The following is a 17,318-nucleotide window of genomic DNA, read 5'->3' as shown; positions in this document are numbered from 1 at the left end:
CTGTGTGTGTATATTGGGGTGCACCATGGTGGCAGAAGGGTGTTGCTGAGTTAAAAGTGTGGTTTTTAACAAGACGTAGCTGTTCGTCAGCAGCTATTGCCTGAATGCAGTTAACTACTTAGTAGTAAAATCCTGCTATGCTTTCCAGATGAGTGACCTCTGCAGTTAGCAGCTTCACAAATGGAAGGCTTGCATGAATCTGTACAACTTTCCCTAATGCTTAAAAGGATCATTTCTCAAGAATTATAATTGCACTTAAAAAAAAGCAAATCCACTTCTTATGCAATCTCTCTAATTTCCCCCACCCCACCCTGTCAATATATAAAAATGGAAAGAGAAGCTACAAATTATTTACTGTCCTACAGTTATTGGGATTTCAAAGATTTGATTCAGGTGCCTGAAGGAAAGCAATGACATCCAGTTTTCACAGCTTGGCTTGCATTGGCTTCAGATGTTTGTGGAAAGACTCATGAACCTGTAGGGGGGGAACAAAGGGAAATTAGATCAAAATAATTTCTTGTTATGTTTTTATTTTGAAACACATACCCTGCAGGATCAAAAGTGTGTGCATCTATACAAATAGAGAACCAGTGAAACAGCCACTTCTGCACTATGCGAGTAGCAGTCAAAAAGAGGGAAATCTGGCCAGAACACTGGAACAAACTGCCTCCCCCAACTATTCTGCACAAGAAGCTCCATGGAATCTTTAATGTCTATGGAGAGTGGACAAGTCTGTTTAAAAAATATTAAATCCCCACAGGAAACTGCATGCTCCCAGTTGACCTTGAGAGAACAAAGGGCTGATTGACCCTGTTGGGATTCCTAGCAGTGTTTACAAGAGGTCTGGCTTAGTCTCAAGTTCGAGATACCTAATCTACTATGGATCTAAACAAGGCAAGTGGAAAGCTACAGTATAGTGGCAGGGTACTGTATTCTGTCCTGTTTTCCGAGATGGAGAACTGTCCATGGCTCATTACCATATAGGTCTCTGGTTTTTGACTACAGCAGCTACAAACGGATTCAGAAATGCAGCAGGTATTCTCAAAAACCTAGAGGGCAACTGTCAGTTTCTTTCCTTATTAAAAATAGTCACACTTTGTAATGGCTTTTTTTTTTTTTTTTGCAGAATCTTCCAGCAGGGCTTTTGTAGCTGCAGTTGCTTTGGGCTGAATCATCTGGCTCCATGACAAGTAGAGTAGGAACTAGGAGGGTGAAATAAGGGTTCCTCCTTACCTCTGTTTTGTTTAGTGGGGATTTCTTTGCCCATTCAAACATATTCTCGTAGATGTTGCCATCATACCGGCCAAGCACAGATCCAAGGTGATTATCATGAAAATCAAAGGCATCAACTAGTGCTACAGCATTGGGACGGATTGCAGTCAGAAGCTCCTTCACACGCTGGTACACCTGAGTAACCTGTGCATCTGTCAAAATGCCCGCCTGGGAAAAAAGCCAAGAGACTTATCAGAACATAATCTAATTACACGCACAAACTCTCATGGCTCTGTGAGAGACTAGACTGCAGGTCAACTCTGCCCTATAGGGAAGGCCAGTGTGTCAAAATATTAGAGATAGTAAAATGCTAAGTAATTGCATTGGTCTTCTAGACAGGAGAAAGAAGACCATCCCTTCAGCCTATTTCCTCTTAGTGAGGGGACTCCAAAGAATGAAAGTGCCTATATTTTAACCCCCAAAATCAGAAGTTCTCTTAGCACTTGCATTATATTAAATCCTTCCTGTTTTCATAACTCTGTTTGGTAAATGGAAGAGGCGTCAATGAGAGACCATACTTATGTCAGCATGAACTTACAAAACCCCACTGTTTGTACAAGTATGCTCCAGCACCATTGGAGTTAAGAGATAAAGAGAAGTAGCTTGGATCAGACCACTTGGATACTCTGACAGGAGACTGATCAAGGTGAAAGGTTTTGAAGACCAAGCCCTTTTCTTCTGTGCTTATTTACAAATGGGTACTGCCCATGCTGGGGTGTGTATACAATTACTGGCATCATCACATGTGCATGATATCCATCTCTTATTATCTCCTTATTGATACTACGCAACCTACCAGCAACTGACCCGAAAACAAGAAGCCAGTCTAAAGAGATGAATCGTCGACCATATCCTAATGGCCATCCAACTCTGCCTTTGGAGGGCTGCCAGAGGAAGCTAATTCCAGAACCCCCTCTGAAATAGCTCTGCCTTATGCCAGGTTTAACCCTGGAGCTCACAAGCCTGAACACTCCAGGCAATTGCAGTTGTCTTCCATTTCACGGTAACTTCAGACCAGAGCACTGTGGCCCTTGAGATCTGGGATACTAAACTGTGATACTGACCTGCAGGAAATCCCCGGTGTGCTTACTGATTCCATAGAGCGCATACAGGAGAAACAGACTGTTCATCACAGCATGGACAGCTGCATCATTAATTTCTGAGAGCTGTGTTGTGAAAAGCTTCACCACCACATAGTGACAGTGTGCCTGCAAAAGTGGTATATAAAAACAGTAGGGAATTCAAGGTCAGAAGCAGAAGACATAAGAATGTAGAGTTGAGATGCTTCCAAAATATGCTTATTTAGTGACATTACTGACCTCAGATGCTCGCACCAGGTCAACAGAGGTTCGGTTCCAGGCATCCTCCTGGCTCTTCCTGCGGTTCAGCTCAGCTTTCAAGTTCTTTGCTGCCGCTTCAACAAGCCTGTTTCACACAAGGTGTGTGGGGAGGGTGGGTGAAGAGAGAAACAGAGTCTGCAAAGTGGCCTCATACCAACAATACAGTGGAGTCACATCTTACACGGGGGTTAGGTTCTAAGGTCAGCACGTAAGAGGAAAATCGCATATAGTGAAAATTACCATGAAGTACAGTACACACAGTACAATGTATATACAGTATACACTGTATACACTAGAACAAGGGTCCTCAACCTACGGCACGCGTGCCAAAGGTGGCACACGAGCCGATTTTATTTTTTAAATGGCAGGCTGCGGGTCCCGGCTGCTGCTGAGCCCGCTGCCGGCCTGGGGTTCCGTTCACTCAGTTGGCAGCGGGCTGAGCGGGGCCGGTGGCCGGGACCCCGGCTGGCAGGAGCCGGCGGATGGAACCCGAGACCGGCAGTCTGGGATACCAGCCGCTGGCCCCGCTCAGCCCGCACTATTTAAATTCTTATTTTTCCTCTGGCCAAGCGCGTATAGTTGAATTCGTGCAAGTTAAATGCGCTTATGATGCAACCCTTCTGTACCAACTATAGAAAATTCACAGAAACTGGCTTATGTCTTGCTGATGCATTAGGCACTAAGGAGCTCAATTCTCACCCCATCCCAACATTTTCTGTTCCAGAACCCGCATGTTTACTGGTGCAACTAGGATGGCGTGGCTACATCAGAGTAGTATTAGGACAGCTTTAAGGAAACAGGATAAAAATAAACCTAATTTTAATGAGATGGAAATACTCAAGCAGCCTCATGTCCCCATTTAGTACCTGTGCTATTTCTTTTTCCTCTCCCCAGGTGTAGGGCTTTATATTAATGACTCTCCTCCCCACCAGGTCTGCAGTCACCACTATTCTAACCTCTCCAGTAAGGTAACTGCAGTTTGATTAATTTTTGTATCTGCAAGTTTGAATTTACACCAAAAAACCCTCAAACCAGCTGCATAGGGAGCTGAAGTGCTTAGGTTGTGTTGAATTTAGATGGTCAAGTTTTTTGAAACTAAGTATCGGATTGGGTTACACCTAGCAGAAAGCATCACTTCTTGAAGATTGAAAGATATTTCACTTGGACAGATGTGGTCTGCAGACCATATGTTGCATGCTGCTGCATTAACAGAACAGCTTAGCTCTATCACATTTCTCACCAACATACTCATTCTACAGCATTTTATTAATGCGTAGTTCTGTGCATTAAGTGTGAACTCACCTTGACGCCCGCAGTTTATACGCCTCCACCAAGCTGGCTGGATCATTGATGTGCACTGTTGTAGGCCTAGCAGCCACCTGCTGTGGCTGGATGTGTTGCCCTGAGAGGTCGTTAAGGTAGGACACCATACCGCTAACCAGCTGACCGGAACTAACCTGGGTGTAACTTTTGATCAGGAACCTGAATTAAAAAAAAAAAGATTGCATTGCTCCATTCATTTGGATACAGAGTAGACGGATTAACTTTAGGGTACAGTCTGTAGAACTACTAGCCAATACATAAGAGTTGCATATACTTGCAGTTATAGCAGAAGCCAGAGCAGGGGACAGAAATATATAGATCCAAGAGAAGGAAGACTGCAAGTTAGATGGAGTAGACAGGTGATCTGTGTGCCCTTCTGACCATCTCTCCAGGCACATGGACAACTAACGACTAAGTAGGGAGATCTCTTGAAAGAAGTCACCTCACCTAGCAGTCTGCAACATCATGACAGTGTTTTCTCCCTCGTAGGTGCAGGATGGGGTGAAAGTGACATAGATATCAGGAAGGCCACTGCAACGAGAGTAGCCATGCCCACCACATGCCATTCGACATTCTTCGATGCCAGCATTGGCTGTCCATGAAGTGAATGCCTTTAGCCCTGCAGTCAATGCGTGGAGCTAAGGGAGAAAAGCAGAACTAGTAGCTGCTACGTCTATTTCATTAGGTTGCTGCTTTACCACAGGTGCCCACCCAGTTTGCATTTCCACTATTAGCTCACAAGCACAGTGGGCTTCCGTGGTAGCCAACAGAATAAATATAGTGTACAATCAGCACCATCTACCTGCTGCGCATCATAGTGTTATTCAATCTTTAGCTTTTGTTGACCCCAATTATATCATCAGAAGTTAGTGCTAGAAAAATACATATTAAGTCATCCAGCCCATTTCTCTCTACGTATACCATATCATTCTTTGCAGTGTATACTCCAATACTTTGTGTAGTCTACAAGACAAAGATGGCTTTCCACTGCATATTGTCATTTCACCTTATTCCTTCAGCCACCCACTAGCCGTTATCTGGAAGTTATTGCATCTTGCAACCCCACTCTCACAAAGTTCTTAGTTCTGCCCATATCTTTGATTAACAGCAGTGCTGCCCTGGTTCATTGGAAGCATGGTCCAGTGGCGACAATCGAGGACTTTAAGTCAAGACTGCTGGGTTCCATTCCCAGCTCAGCAAAACCACATTCTGGGTGATCTTGGGTGAGTCACTAACTCTCACATTTTTTAAATGTGCAGTGCAATATATAGATGCAAATGGAATGATGCCTCTGGGTGAGTCATCAGCAGGGATTGAATCTAGAACCTCTGGATTTGAAAATCTCAAGCCTCTATTGCTTGCCCAGGAGGACTGGGGACCATTAGCTCACAGGCTACAGCAATTTTTACATAAAGTATTAGAATCACCCTCCAGTTTTCAGACAGGACAATTACCTCTGGCAGCTGGCTCAGGTCCCCTTGGTTGATGTCACCAGTGATGCGGTGATAGGTCTTTTTCATGTAGGCTCCAACAAAGTGAAAGGCATATGCAGTTGCCAGGAGAGGAAAGAGTTTGTATTGTTGGGTCTGATAGTCCAAGATCTGAGGCTCTGGGTCCCTACAGCAAAACATGAGAGTCACTACTGTGACTGCTGCCAAATTTCTGCAGACATCCTGTACAACAGTAAGAGCTTACCTACATGGTGCTTGAGTCCATAATGAGGGCTGTAAATTCTCGTGCACACTAGCATGTCAGACACTACTTGGCCCACATGGACCTTGCGGGCACGCACTAAAAGTGCCCAAGTGCGTGTTCATATAGTCTCAATTCATTAACATGCACTAGATCATTTTTAGTGCACGCCAGCAGGGTCTACACAGGCCAGAAAGTGCGCAACATGCTAGCGTGCACTAGAATTTATACCTCTCAGGTGCAGACTAATGCATGGTGTTTGTAGATAAGCCCCAAGTGATTTGTTAGAGTCCAGTAAGGTTATTGCGTCCAGTGGGAATGTTAGGGTAGGGTTTCACTAATGTACGCAAAGACACAGGAGAAAAAAAAAAAAAAGATAAAACAGGTTTGGGAGCTAGAAAGTATCTCTGGGAGCCACTGAGGCAGAGAAACGCACCATTCCAGAGCATCCAGACTACTTGTTGTGGGAAACACGAGGCTGAAAGCTCTGGCTCTAATAGAGCCTTGAGTCCTGACTCTGCAGCAACCAACCTGGAAGCCCTGAGAACTCTGCCTTGAACTGGGACTGTCAAGACTGCCAAGCTCTCTGGCACAGAGCCAGGGTCTGCAGCTCTGGGGCAGCCCTGCCACGTGGACTGCCCCAGGCTGGGGACCCCCAGGGCTTCCTGCTGGCTCCCTGCAATGCCAGTCAAGCGTGGTGTGGGGCCTAGACAGCTACAGATTAAATCCCGCCCTCCCGTTTAACCATTAATAACAGTGGTGAAAAAGACAAGAAGATTAATTTCACTCAGCAGCTGTCGAGGTCCCTGGAATAGATTTCTTTTTGGAAACACCATGCATTGTATGAGAATTCCCTCCCCCTCCCCCCCAGGATCTCAGGTTCACAAAAATTTCAAATAAATTTAATTTCATTCTGATTTGGAATTAAATCACATTTAAAAACCACAAAGTCTTCTGCAAACCGGAAATCCTGCATTTCAGTCAGCTCCAGCTAGGAGCGAGGAGGCATCTGTGCTTCTCTTTCAGTTGCCAAGGTAAAATGCATCATCTACAATCTGCCCCCCACCCCCGAAATGCTTGCCTTTTGTCTAACATCCATGTATTTTTTGGCATTTCACCTATGACACAGGCAGGCCCTTCATTTCACTGCAGCCACTACACTTACCCTGGCTTTAGCTCAGACTGGTGCCTCACTGAACTGTAGCGGATGGCAATGGTACAAGCCCTGGACAACGAGCGAGCAGAATCCCCCACAATGAGGGATCGGATGAACACCATAGTCCCATAAGTCAGCTTGTCACTGACTGGTTTCACGTACGTGCCATCTGGTTCAACCTAACGGAAAGACAGGATGATGACCCAAGAGGTTTCCTGGCTTCTAAATTCCAGCAGAAGCTGCCACCTTACTGTGGAACAGAATGTATCTACACTTCACAAGCCTCTGTCAAAGAACACCATGTCACAAGTTTAATGTCCCCTACCTCACTTGAAGAGTTTTAGAAGTGGCTCTCACTGTAGTAGCTGCAAGCAAAAGGATGAGGTCTGCAGAGACAGTTTGACATATTAATCTCAAGTTCCTTGCACATTAAGAAAAAGGCAAACCAATAGACATTCTTGTAAAAGTGATCAAACTTATGTCTACTGTTCTAAATGTTCTGCCATTTTTCTAGGTGCATCATGGAGAGCAGAGTTACCATTCTAGAGAGTCCTGTGCAGGCAATAATTCTATGGTCTTCAGCTATATCAGCTTGGACTGTAACCACATTAAGTCACATTCAATAAGGCTCAGGTCTCAGAATCATAGAAAAGTGGGGCTGAAGGGACCTAAAGAGGTCATCTAGTCCTTAGCAATACTTACATGAGAAAATCCTAAAGACAAACCCAGGGTTCTACAGGAAGTGCTAATAATTCAGTGGATGCCATTCTTCCCTCTGATGATGTGGGTTTTAGCCCACAAAAGCTTATGCCCAAATACATTTGTTAGTCTGTAAGATGCCACAAGGACTCCTCGTTGTTTTTGCTGATACAGACTAACACGGCTACCACTCTGAAACTCTTCCCTCTGAGTCAGTAATTAATTACAGTCACAGGGTGCTTGCTTGAGGTGTTGCATTTTGGATGAGTCCTAAAATGGTCATTAAAGATCTCATGCACTTCTCCTAGGGTACAGCTGTTAATTCCTATGGCTGGTCATATTCCAATGTGGATAATTCCATTCTGTCTCTAAATTCCTGCGATAGTTTCTGATTGATGCAGTATTCCTCCTCACTAACCAAGCTTACTATATAGTGGTGGTGTATGTTAAATAAGCTGCCACATCCACCCATGTTGTGCAAAGTGACTGTGTATAGTTCACAGAGTGATTTGGGATTAAGAGCAGCTACAGAAATGCTACTGAACTTGCTCATTGGAACCATGGGATGTGAAGTGAAGGGGGTTATTCGAAACAGTTTCACAGGAACCAACTGTCAGTTACACATTAGTACTAAGTAAGGCTCTGTGTTTGTCATGGAGGTGACGGATTCCGGGACTTTCCATGACCTCCGGGACTTCTGCAGCAGCCCAGCGTGGCTGGCCCAGGAGCCACCTGAGCAGCTCAGGCAGCCCCAGGGAATATTGCACCGGCGGCTGCTGCTGGGACAGTCTCGGGACCTCCCCACCCCCAGCAGCAGGAGTTTGGGTGTGGAGGGGCTCAGGGTTGGGGTGGTGCTTACCTGGAGGGGAGTTCCCTGAAAGGGCAACAGCAACTCCCCTCCCTCAGCTCATAGCTCCTCCGCCCGCAGCTCTCATTGGCCGCGGTTCCCAGCCAATGGGAACTGCAGAACTGGGGCTTGGGGTGAAGCGGAGGCAGCAGGTGGAGCTAGCGTTGCCGCTTCCCAGGAGCTGGGTAGGGAGCCCGCCTCAGCCCCACAAACCCCTCCCCAGCACCCACTGAGGCCCCCCCAAACCCCACCCAAGTTTTAGTCAGGGGTATATAGTAAAAGTCAAGGACAGGTCATGTGAATTTGTGTTTACTGCCCATGACCTGTCCATGACTTTTACTAAAAATGCCCGTGACTAAAACGTAGTCTTAGTAATAAGATCCATTTAGTCAGAGTTGGAGGAAGTTCTGGAGATTAAGAAACAAACCCTTCTTGCTCCTGGCTTTATAATACAGGGCTGGAAGGCCTGTGGAGATCCTAGGACAATACAATAGTATCATTTCTTCCACGCATAGCTCAGTAGCAACCCCTCTGGCCAATTAAGGGTTGAATTTGACAGGCTCCTAAAGGAGGCAAGCTTGCTTCTCTAGACAGCAAACACAATAGCTGTGATGTAGGATTTTCAGGGTGGAGAATGAAAAGTAAGGGGAGCCCCATGGTCAGAAGATCCCACAGAGAACCCATTGGTAAGAAATGGGGACGGATTTAACCCAGAGAGGGAAGAGTTAAAGCTGTTGAAAACGCTGTGCCAGGTCACTACAAAAGAGCTGTTAATGACTGGCTCCAGAGCTCACTCCTTTACCTTGGCATACTTCATCAGCATGTTCTCCCGGGGAATGCGAAAGTTGTCCATTTTTAAGTAGCCATTATCCATTTCATCATAACCAAATTTTGGCCCAATGTCACCCACAGTAATGCCTGCCATAGAACAGCGGGAAGGAGTCAGAATTAACAACAGGTGAAAGACCTAACCCATCAATAAGCAGGCAGTCTAGATTTCTGGGAGCTCTTGGCATTCTGTTATGAAAGGCAGCTGATAAGCAGACTTAACATTATCCTGTCCTCTTATTGCAAGAGTATGGATGGAAACCCACAAGGATCTTCATATTCCACATCCAGTCCTGTAATACAGGACTCTCCAAAATTTGTCAGTGCCAATCCTGGCTAGAGAATGATGCAAGGAATTCCTTCCCTCTGGGGGAAAGGAGCATGCTGCCTCCACAGCACTCCCAGCTTGGGAGTATAGCAACAAGTTCATACCCCAAACTAACCTCCACTGTCGGTTACCACTAAACCACTAGATTGGCCATGTCATTTTAAGTCATTGGTTCCCAAACGGGGGGGGTGCGCTCCCCTTGGGGGGTGGGGGGAGAGTTGAAGAAATTCCAAGGGGGTCACGAGACTGCCTGGCCCTTGAGCTCCCGTCCGGGGAGGCTAGCCCCCAGTCCCTCCCCTCCTGTCCTCCCTCCCCCGCACCTACGCCACTGCACGGGCAGCGTGGCTAGCGCCCGCCCACCTCCCAGGCTTTCCAATAACCCAGTCCTGCTGCTCTGAGCAGCCTGGTAAGGGGGCAGGGAGCGGGGGAAGGGTAGGTTGGATAAGGGGCAGGAGGTCCCGGGGGGCAGTCAGGGGACAGGGAGTGGTTGGCTGGGGTGGAGGTTCTGAGGGGGCGGTCAGGAGACGGGGGGTTGGATAGGCATGGGAATCCCGGGGCGCCTGTCAGGGGCTGGGGGTGTGGATAGGGGTCGGGGCAGTCAGGAGATAGGGAGCGGGGGGTTGGATAGAGGGTTGGTCCTGGGGGGTGTGGGGGGTCCTGGGAGGGGGCGGTCAGGAGACAGCGAGCAGGGGGGGTTGGATAGGGGGTGGGGTCCCGGGAGGGGGTGGTCAGGGGACAAGGATTGGGGGGGGGGGGGGTTGGATGATGGTAAAGGAGAGGTGGGGGCATGAGGGTTTCTTGAAAATTAAAAAGGCGGTGTGATGCTGAAAAGTTTGGGAACCACTGTTTTAAGTCTTAAGGTAAGAGCCCTCAGGCTTCTAGAGCCACACAAGACCTATCCATGCACTTGTGTTGAAGTGTTATAGTTCTGCACTGCATTGCTATCGGAGTTCAGTCTGAAAGATAAGCCATGTACGTTAACAATGCTTGCAAAGCTATATGGCCTGACAATGTGTTGACCCTTTGTTTCCCAACAGTGCTAAACCCCAGTGTAGACTCTTACCTGGCAAGGGCTCATGGGTGCCCAGCTGCCGTATGGGTACAATGAAGGCATGCAGCCCTTTGCATTGGCCCTGGGTGTAGAGCTGAGCCAGAACTATGGCATGGTTTGAGGTCTTTCCAACTGCAAGAGCAGAGAAAAAAAATATAATTTTAATACATGCAAACTCTCTCTTCGATAAAACACCATCTGAGATTTGACAAGCTCGACTATATATTCGCTCTTCAATGCTAGTTAAGGGCCTGATCCTATAGCTGGCTCACAAATGGAACTCTCATTAAAGCCACTTAAGTTGTGTGTGAAGCAGCTTCATAATTGTCTCAAGGATCACATTCAGTACTACACAATTCCTTGGCAAGACTCCTAGTGAAGTCAAAGGGGCTCTGCCTAAGTCAGAAATGAAGGAGAGGCTTCAAATACACAGGAGATAAAACTTCAGCTTAAAGTCATACTAAACTCATGTTGTGTAACAACTCAAAAAAAAGTGCCCAAAGAAATCTGATGATTCAAGATTACAGCTGAACTTTGATAAATCTCCTACTTGGCTGAAGAATGATTTAGCTCTACACGCAACTTCCTTCTGTACCAATTTCCAGTCACTACCTTCCAGATGCGACAGTCCTAACATGGATATGAATCACCACCTCCTACAGACAGGAGAGTACCTCCTTTAGCTTTCAAGTTCAAATGCACAGTGATTCACTTACGTCCACCTGGCCACCACTTAATGGAGGTCACAGTGGGGCTGTTGAGGATGAATTCCTGGGTAGTGGGGTCATAGGTGGCAGTGGTTTCCAAGCCTCGAAGGTGAGTTCCTATGGGCAATTAGCACATTATATTTTGACAGTCACAGATGACAACACAGAAACAGAATTGAACAATGAATTGCTGAACTCCAGCAGTGATGCAGCAAACAATATAACCCAAAAGGTAGAGAGGATACACTACAGTGTACACTTAGAGCATGGAATTTTAGAAGTATGGGAGTTATTAATCTGACTGCCTGGGCACTAAGCTGGAAATGTAAAATTATTTCAAATGATACAAATGCCAGTATTCAGGTTGTTCCAAAATTAGGCCCTTTAATTTTCAAGCACCTCCACCTTGACACTTCGCTGGTTTTGCGTCAAGAAGCATATGATCAAGAAATGATCCACAATGCCATAGCTTAGCCTGATTACACTGACACTGGAATCTGATTAGTTGCAAAACAAAGTCACATGCATTTAACAAAACATGCTCTAAGAAGTGCTACCATCATTATTCCCTCTCCAATGGGCTTGTATCCCACTCATCTGATAGAGCGGTTTCTCCCAAATCCATGTGAAAACACAAGAGCACATATGCTAGATTACTGAAGATACTTCAGCCACTAACAACAGGCTGAAGGTAACAGTTCCATTAACTACTTCCACTCCCCTCATCCCAGGTCCTCACTTCATGCAAACTGAAGGCAGCTCTATCTACCAGATGACATTCCCTGCACTGGCGTCCAGTCAATTTAACTCTAGATGTAGATGACCAGCTGAGGGACTGACCTGATGCTCCAGAGGGCAGACCATTACAGAACCATTGACGCTACATGGGCATTTCATCAAGAGGCCTGACCCTACCCTGATGTGTCCATGCACTAATTTCCAAAGTTTGTAGTTCTACCTCTGGTGTCTCCATAGCCAACTTAATACACCCTTACTGAATTGCCAGGCCACCCCACCACCATGAGCTTCAAATCTGACTGTACATAAGCATCTCATTTCAAATGACCATGCTTTTACTACTAAAATATCTGCAAGTCAGGCTTCATTGTCTCTTGATGTCTCACTGTAGGTGAAGGATAGATCCAAGCTCACTATTCAAAACATTTTCCCACCGACAAGTTTCAAAAACAAGTGTCCTCCAGGCAGAATGTGCTCATGTGTTGTGAAGTTGTGGGACACATACACGTGGTCCCCACTGATCTTGCAAGACTTCAGCAAATGCTCACTTGTGCCTAGGGCTAGGAAACTGGGTCATTGCCAGGGTCATTGAAATGTAGTTGGGGGAAAAAAAAAAAAAAAAAAAAGATGGGAAAACATTGAGTATCTGCCACTTCTCCCTAAGCCTGTAAGCAGAGGAAAGGCAACTGTGAAACTAACTGAGAAGTGGGTGGACGAAGGAGAAAAACCATTCAATTCTTGATGATGAAAAGAGCATGCCACAGTAGGAAGTAACACTTAAAAGAGATATGTGGGTGCAGAAACTGGGCTTACCCAGGTGATTTCCAAACTATGGTCAGCCCCAAATGAAAGAACAACTGACTCACTATTTTATCATCTCTTTCAGGCTCTGTAAAAGTCTGCACTCCTGTCTTCCAGCTGAATGCCAAGTAGAGCAACCAAACTGATCAGGGAGAGGCAGAAAAGTCACGTGGGTGATGAAGCTGAAATATGCTCATAGCAACACACCCATATAAATAGAGTATTTTCATTAGTCTCAGTCTCCCCCATTTGAGTGACAAGAAAAGTGAACATCAAATACACCCAGATACCACAATGATGGGCATATCAGAAACTCAGAGATCAAACATTAAACAGTGGGGTACTATGTGTAGTACATGCGAACTATTTAAAATTCCAGAAAGTGTACACTTTTCCCCATGGCCAGAACTGCACCTGCAGAGATTCTGGAAAGTGCATGCCATTTTCCCTGTGCAGATAGACATCCTCTGTACAGAAAACCACCTTTTTGAATATACTTGAGCGAATGTACTGTACCATGGCCCATCTCGGTCTGTGCATAAGTGCCAATGATCTCCAGGTTCCAGGCAGGCATGAAGAAGCGGTCCTGCTGTTCCAGGGTTGCCTGGGTGAGGAGGGTGGGCAAGAACATGCCCAGGTGGAGATCCAGAGGCTCAGGCCGTCCACGATGAATACAGCTGTGCCGAAATGCCGAGGGGTGGGAATGTGAAGGGAATATTATGGGAAGGAAGCAAGCGTGAGGTTCAAGGTGAAGATTGAGGGGGGAAAAAAAAATTGTGTTAAGAATTTAGCATGCATATTTCAGAAAACTAAAGCACTGTCCTTTTCTCTGGTCTGTACTATAAAGAGATCTGGAATACTCAATCATACTGCAGCGCATTTTCCTCTATGCTAAGCAGGACAGCATATCCAACACTCCCCTTTTTAGCTTTGGCTCCAGTTTAAAGAGGAAAATCTATTTCTGATGTAGCATATTGGCTAGTATAGGGAGTTAATACAAACCAATGAGAAAGAAGATTCTGGAAGCAAGTACACATTTGAATTTAAAATGGATAAAGGCTGGCATGAGTCAGATTGTGTTTTAGTTTAAAGACAGAGCTGGCTGGCTGAAGTTAGATTGGATTATTTTAGAACTGAGTCAAGTCTACGCAGCTTCATGATTTGAATGGGGTTCCAGGAAGTGCTCAAACCCCTTACCACTTGAAGTCCCACTTGTTTCAGCAGAAAGAGCAATGTTTCCATCTAGATTTCTTAAACCGGTCATAGCTGTCAATGTTTTAGACTTTGCTTTGGACTTGCAAATTAGACATACGTAGCATATATGGACTTGAGTTCCAAATATGATCTCCTCCATCCTCCAACACAACCTTTTTCTAAAATTTTGTCTGCTCTTTAGAAGCCTTCAAACAAAAAAGGACAGTGCTCTGCATAAGCAATCAGTCGAAGCTAGTGACCGCAACTGCAGCTGCGTGTGAAAAAACATTTATCAGTCAAGGAATCACCAGAACAGAGCCCCCGCCCCACAACCAAACATGCTTCATTATAATGTGTACCTCCCACTTCGCCTAGCCCACTCCAAATTCTATCAGATACTGGTTATCAGGTTATTTTTAGTTCTAGTTCCAGAGTCCAGAAGTCTTTGGACACCAGAAAATGTAATGTATTATTAATTATTATTATTATTAACCCTTACTAGTTTTGATACCTTCAACTACTTAGAGAACTGTTTCTCTTTGACCCCCAAATCTCCCAACTGTGGTAACCTAAGCTTGTTTCTTTGTTCTGAAGTCTCACAAGATAATTCATCCAATTGGAACTTCTTGTGAGAGGTTTCACATAAGGACAATTTGGATACTTTGGTGAAAAACACATTTCCTCATCTGTTGGAAAGTACTAGTGAGAGGGTAGGATTATTTTTCAACTGCTGACACCAGCACATAGTGAAGAAGGAAAAACACTAGAGTGGCTGGGATGCAGGCACTGCAGAAGTGTTGATCCCCAAAAGACAACATGTCCGGTACCTATATTTTACACTGTACAAATATGTAGTTTTTTGCCAAGTCATTCATAGAATGAACGTAGTTTTCAGGTAATAAATTTGGGTTCCTGAAAGAGCACTGGTCTCAATTTAGAGGCTTAAAGGGCCAGAATACCTGACAGAATGGACTAGAGTATTCTCTGTACTAGATCTAGATGCACTTTACTATACACTGGCATGTTCTTTTACACATAGAGCTTCCTGGTAACAGCAATTCTTTCTACTTTGGCATTTCTGGTAGGGTTGCCAATTTTGGTTGGATGTATTCCTGGAGATATCACATGATTTAATCCTTAATTAAAGGATAATCTTTAATTCCTAGAGATTCCAGGCCAATCCCAGAGGGTTGGCAATCCTAATTGCTGGGCTTGTTATAATGAAGATCCAAAAGAAATTGTTAGACAGCAATATTTTGTAACGCCCCATGCCTTATATAGTAACCCAGCTGGGTTAGACTTAGTGGTCACTTTAACATTAGAAACATCAAGCTTTTAAGTGAGTTTAGTGCTGGTGAAAGGTGCCCAGCTGACAGTCATGAATAGGGCCCTACCAAATTCACGGCCATGAAAAATGCATCATGGACCATGAAATCTGGTCTCCCCCCCATGAAATCTGGTCTTGTGTGCTTTTACCCTATACTATACAGATTTAATGGGGGAGACCAGCATTTCTCAAATTAGGGGTCCTGACCCAAAAGGGAGTTGCAGGGGGTGGTGGTCACAACGTTATTTTAAGGAGGGGGGGGGGGGAGTCACAATATTGCCACCCTTACTTCTGTGCTGTCTTCAGAGTTGGGTGTCAGCGCCCCGCCAGCAGCAGTGCAGAAGTAAGGGTAGCAATACCATACCATGCCACCCTTACTTCTGCGCTGCTGTGCTGCTGGGCAGCCAGAGAGTGGTGGCTGCTGACTGAGGGCCCAGCTCTGCAGCCAGCAACACAGAAGGGTGGCAATACCATACCATGCCATCCTTACTTCTGTGCTGTTGCTGGTGATGGCTCTGCCATCAGAGCTGGGCTCCCAGCCAGCAGCCACTGCTTTTCAGCGACCCAGCTCCGAAGGCAGAGCTGCTGCCAGCAGCAGTGAAGTAGTAAGGGTAGCAGTACCATAACCCCCTCCCCCCCCAATAACCTTGTGACCCCTCCTCCCCCCCACAACTCCTTTTTGGGTCAGGAACCTACAATTACAACACTGTGAAATTTCAGATTTAAATAGCTGAAATCATGAAATTTATGGTTTTTAAAATCCTATGACCGTGAAATTGACCGAAACGGACCATTAATTTGGTAGGGCCCTAGTCATGAAGACTGAAATCCTTATTTAACAACACAACAGATACAGTACAGGTGGTGACAATACAATAGTCCCCCAACTCCACTTCATCAATAAGCCTCAACCATGTGCTAGAGAGGACCTCTTTGGAGGGGAGAAAAGGCTTCCATGCGCCTTCCAGATTGACAATTACTCCCAAATATGGTGTTTTAAATGAACACCTATTCACTATGAAATGGACTGAAAGCCAACTCATTTCACGTAGGCTACTGAACCTGATACCAACACCTATTAATCACTGCCATTCTGGACTGGATAAAAACTCCTATCCCATTACCTATCATGAACCTCTGAAGCCACTATAAATATCAGGCTAAAAAAATATATTAACTAGAAGTCAGATATCATCAATGTAGCCTGTCCAATATTATAATAATTACCCAACATTCACAGCAGACATTCCTAACAGACATGTTAAGAATCAGTTTTTGACATGGAAAGTGTGAGTTGCTCCAATATACCATCACTCTCACTAGCTGTGTTAGGTTTATCAATCAATCAATCGGCTAGTTAGTCACAGAACATGGTGAACATTACAAGCAAACTGATCCTCACCCAGGGATAGATCAATGACACAGCATGCAAAACCAAATCACTTTTGTAAGACAGATTTGATTTAAAACTTGTAAAGGGAAGGAAACAAGATCGGTAAGCAGTTGTTTAGTCACAGGATATCATCCACTTGTTTCACAACTTCTGGTCTTTAGCTAGTTTGGTTTAGAGCTGGAGCCTGTAGATTTATCATAGTGATGTGAAGAATTCCATCAAGTGACTCTTCTTTGCATTTTCAGCTGGCATAGTAGTAGTAACCAAAGTAACTGAGATCCAAGCCATGGGTTTTGCTATCTGGCCTGGGAAATTACAATATGTTGGGCACATTCCAGGTTTGAATTCAGGAAGTGTAAAAAGAGAACCATTTCATTTTCTCAGCCACTGAAACTTCACTTGCTGGGACTTGTATATTTTGCAGTCTTGGGCACTGTGCTGCTTAGGGAATAGGATTCCCTGGGTCCACGATCAGTTCTTGTGTTTTGATAAATTCAGAAAATAGGAACAGGGCTTTCCCCTATAAAACAGGAACTTTCCATAAAAATATATAGCTAAATGCAGCTACACCTAGAACAAACAGTGCTTGGGACAAGCATACCTATAACCAGTCTTTCACAAA

The 17,318-nt window shown here is 45.1% G+C and overlaps 1 protein-coding gene across 2 annotated transcripts in view; it reads right to left on the bottom strand.

The window, feature by feature from the left end:
* Positions 1 to 394: 394 nt before the first annotated feature.
* The window catches only part of ACOX1 (acyl-CoA oxidase 1), a 31,377-nt gene continuing 14,453 nt past the window's right edge, over positions 395 to 17,318 (bottom strand). The window contains exons 3-14 of one of the 2 annotated variants that reach the window (XM_065415651.1): positions 13,299 to 13,459; positions 11,253 to 11,360; positions 10,549 to 10,668; positions 9,132 to 9,247; positions 6,793 to 6,962; positions 5,390 to 5,552; positions 4,383 to 4,573; positions 3,915 to 4,094; positions 2,592 to 2,697; positions 2,337 to 2,480; positions 1,234 to 1,440; positions 395 to 475 (exon numbers count right to left, since the gene is read on the bottom strand). In XM_065415651.1, coding sequence (XP_065271723.1) covers positions 425 to 475; positions 1,234 to 1,440; positions 2,337 to 2,480; positions 2,592 to 2,697; positions 3,915 to 4,094; positions 4,383 to 4,573; positions 5,390 to 5,552; positions 6,793 to 6,962; positions 9,132 to 9,247; positions 10,549 to 10,668; positions 11,253 to 11,360; positions 13,299 to 13,459 — 1,717 coding nt within the window. In that variant the 3' untranslated portion in view covers positions 395 to 424. The remainder of the gene's footprint in view (positions 476 to 1,233; positions 1,441 to 2,336; positions 2,481 to 2,591; positions 2,698 to 3,914; positions 4,095 to 4,382; positions 4,574 to 5,389; positions 5,553 to 6,792; positions 6,963 to 9,131; positions 9,248 to 10,548; positions 10,669 to 11,252; positions 11,361 to 13,298; positions 13,460 to 17,318) is intronic. The other variant, XM_065415652.1, reaches the window with a different exon arrangement.

The sequence above is a fragment of the Emys orbicularis genome, chromosome 13 (assembly GCF_028017835.1).
Source record: "Emys orbicularis isolate rEmyOrb1 chromosome 13, rEmyOrb1.hap1, whole genome shotgun sequence".
NCBI classification, from domain to species: Eukaryota; Metazoa; Chordata; order Testudines; family Emydidae; genus Emys; species Emys orbicularis.
The sequence above is the reverse complement of the archived record's forward strand: the minus strand, read 5'-3'. Positions and strand labels throughout refer to the sequence as shown.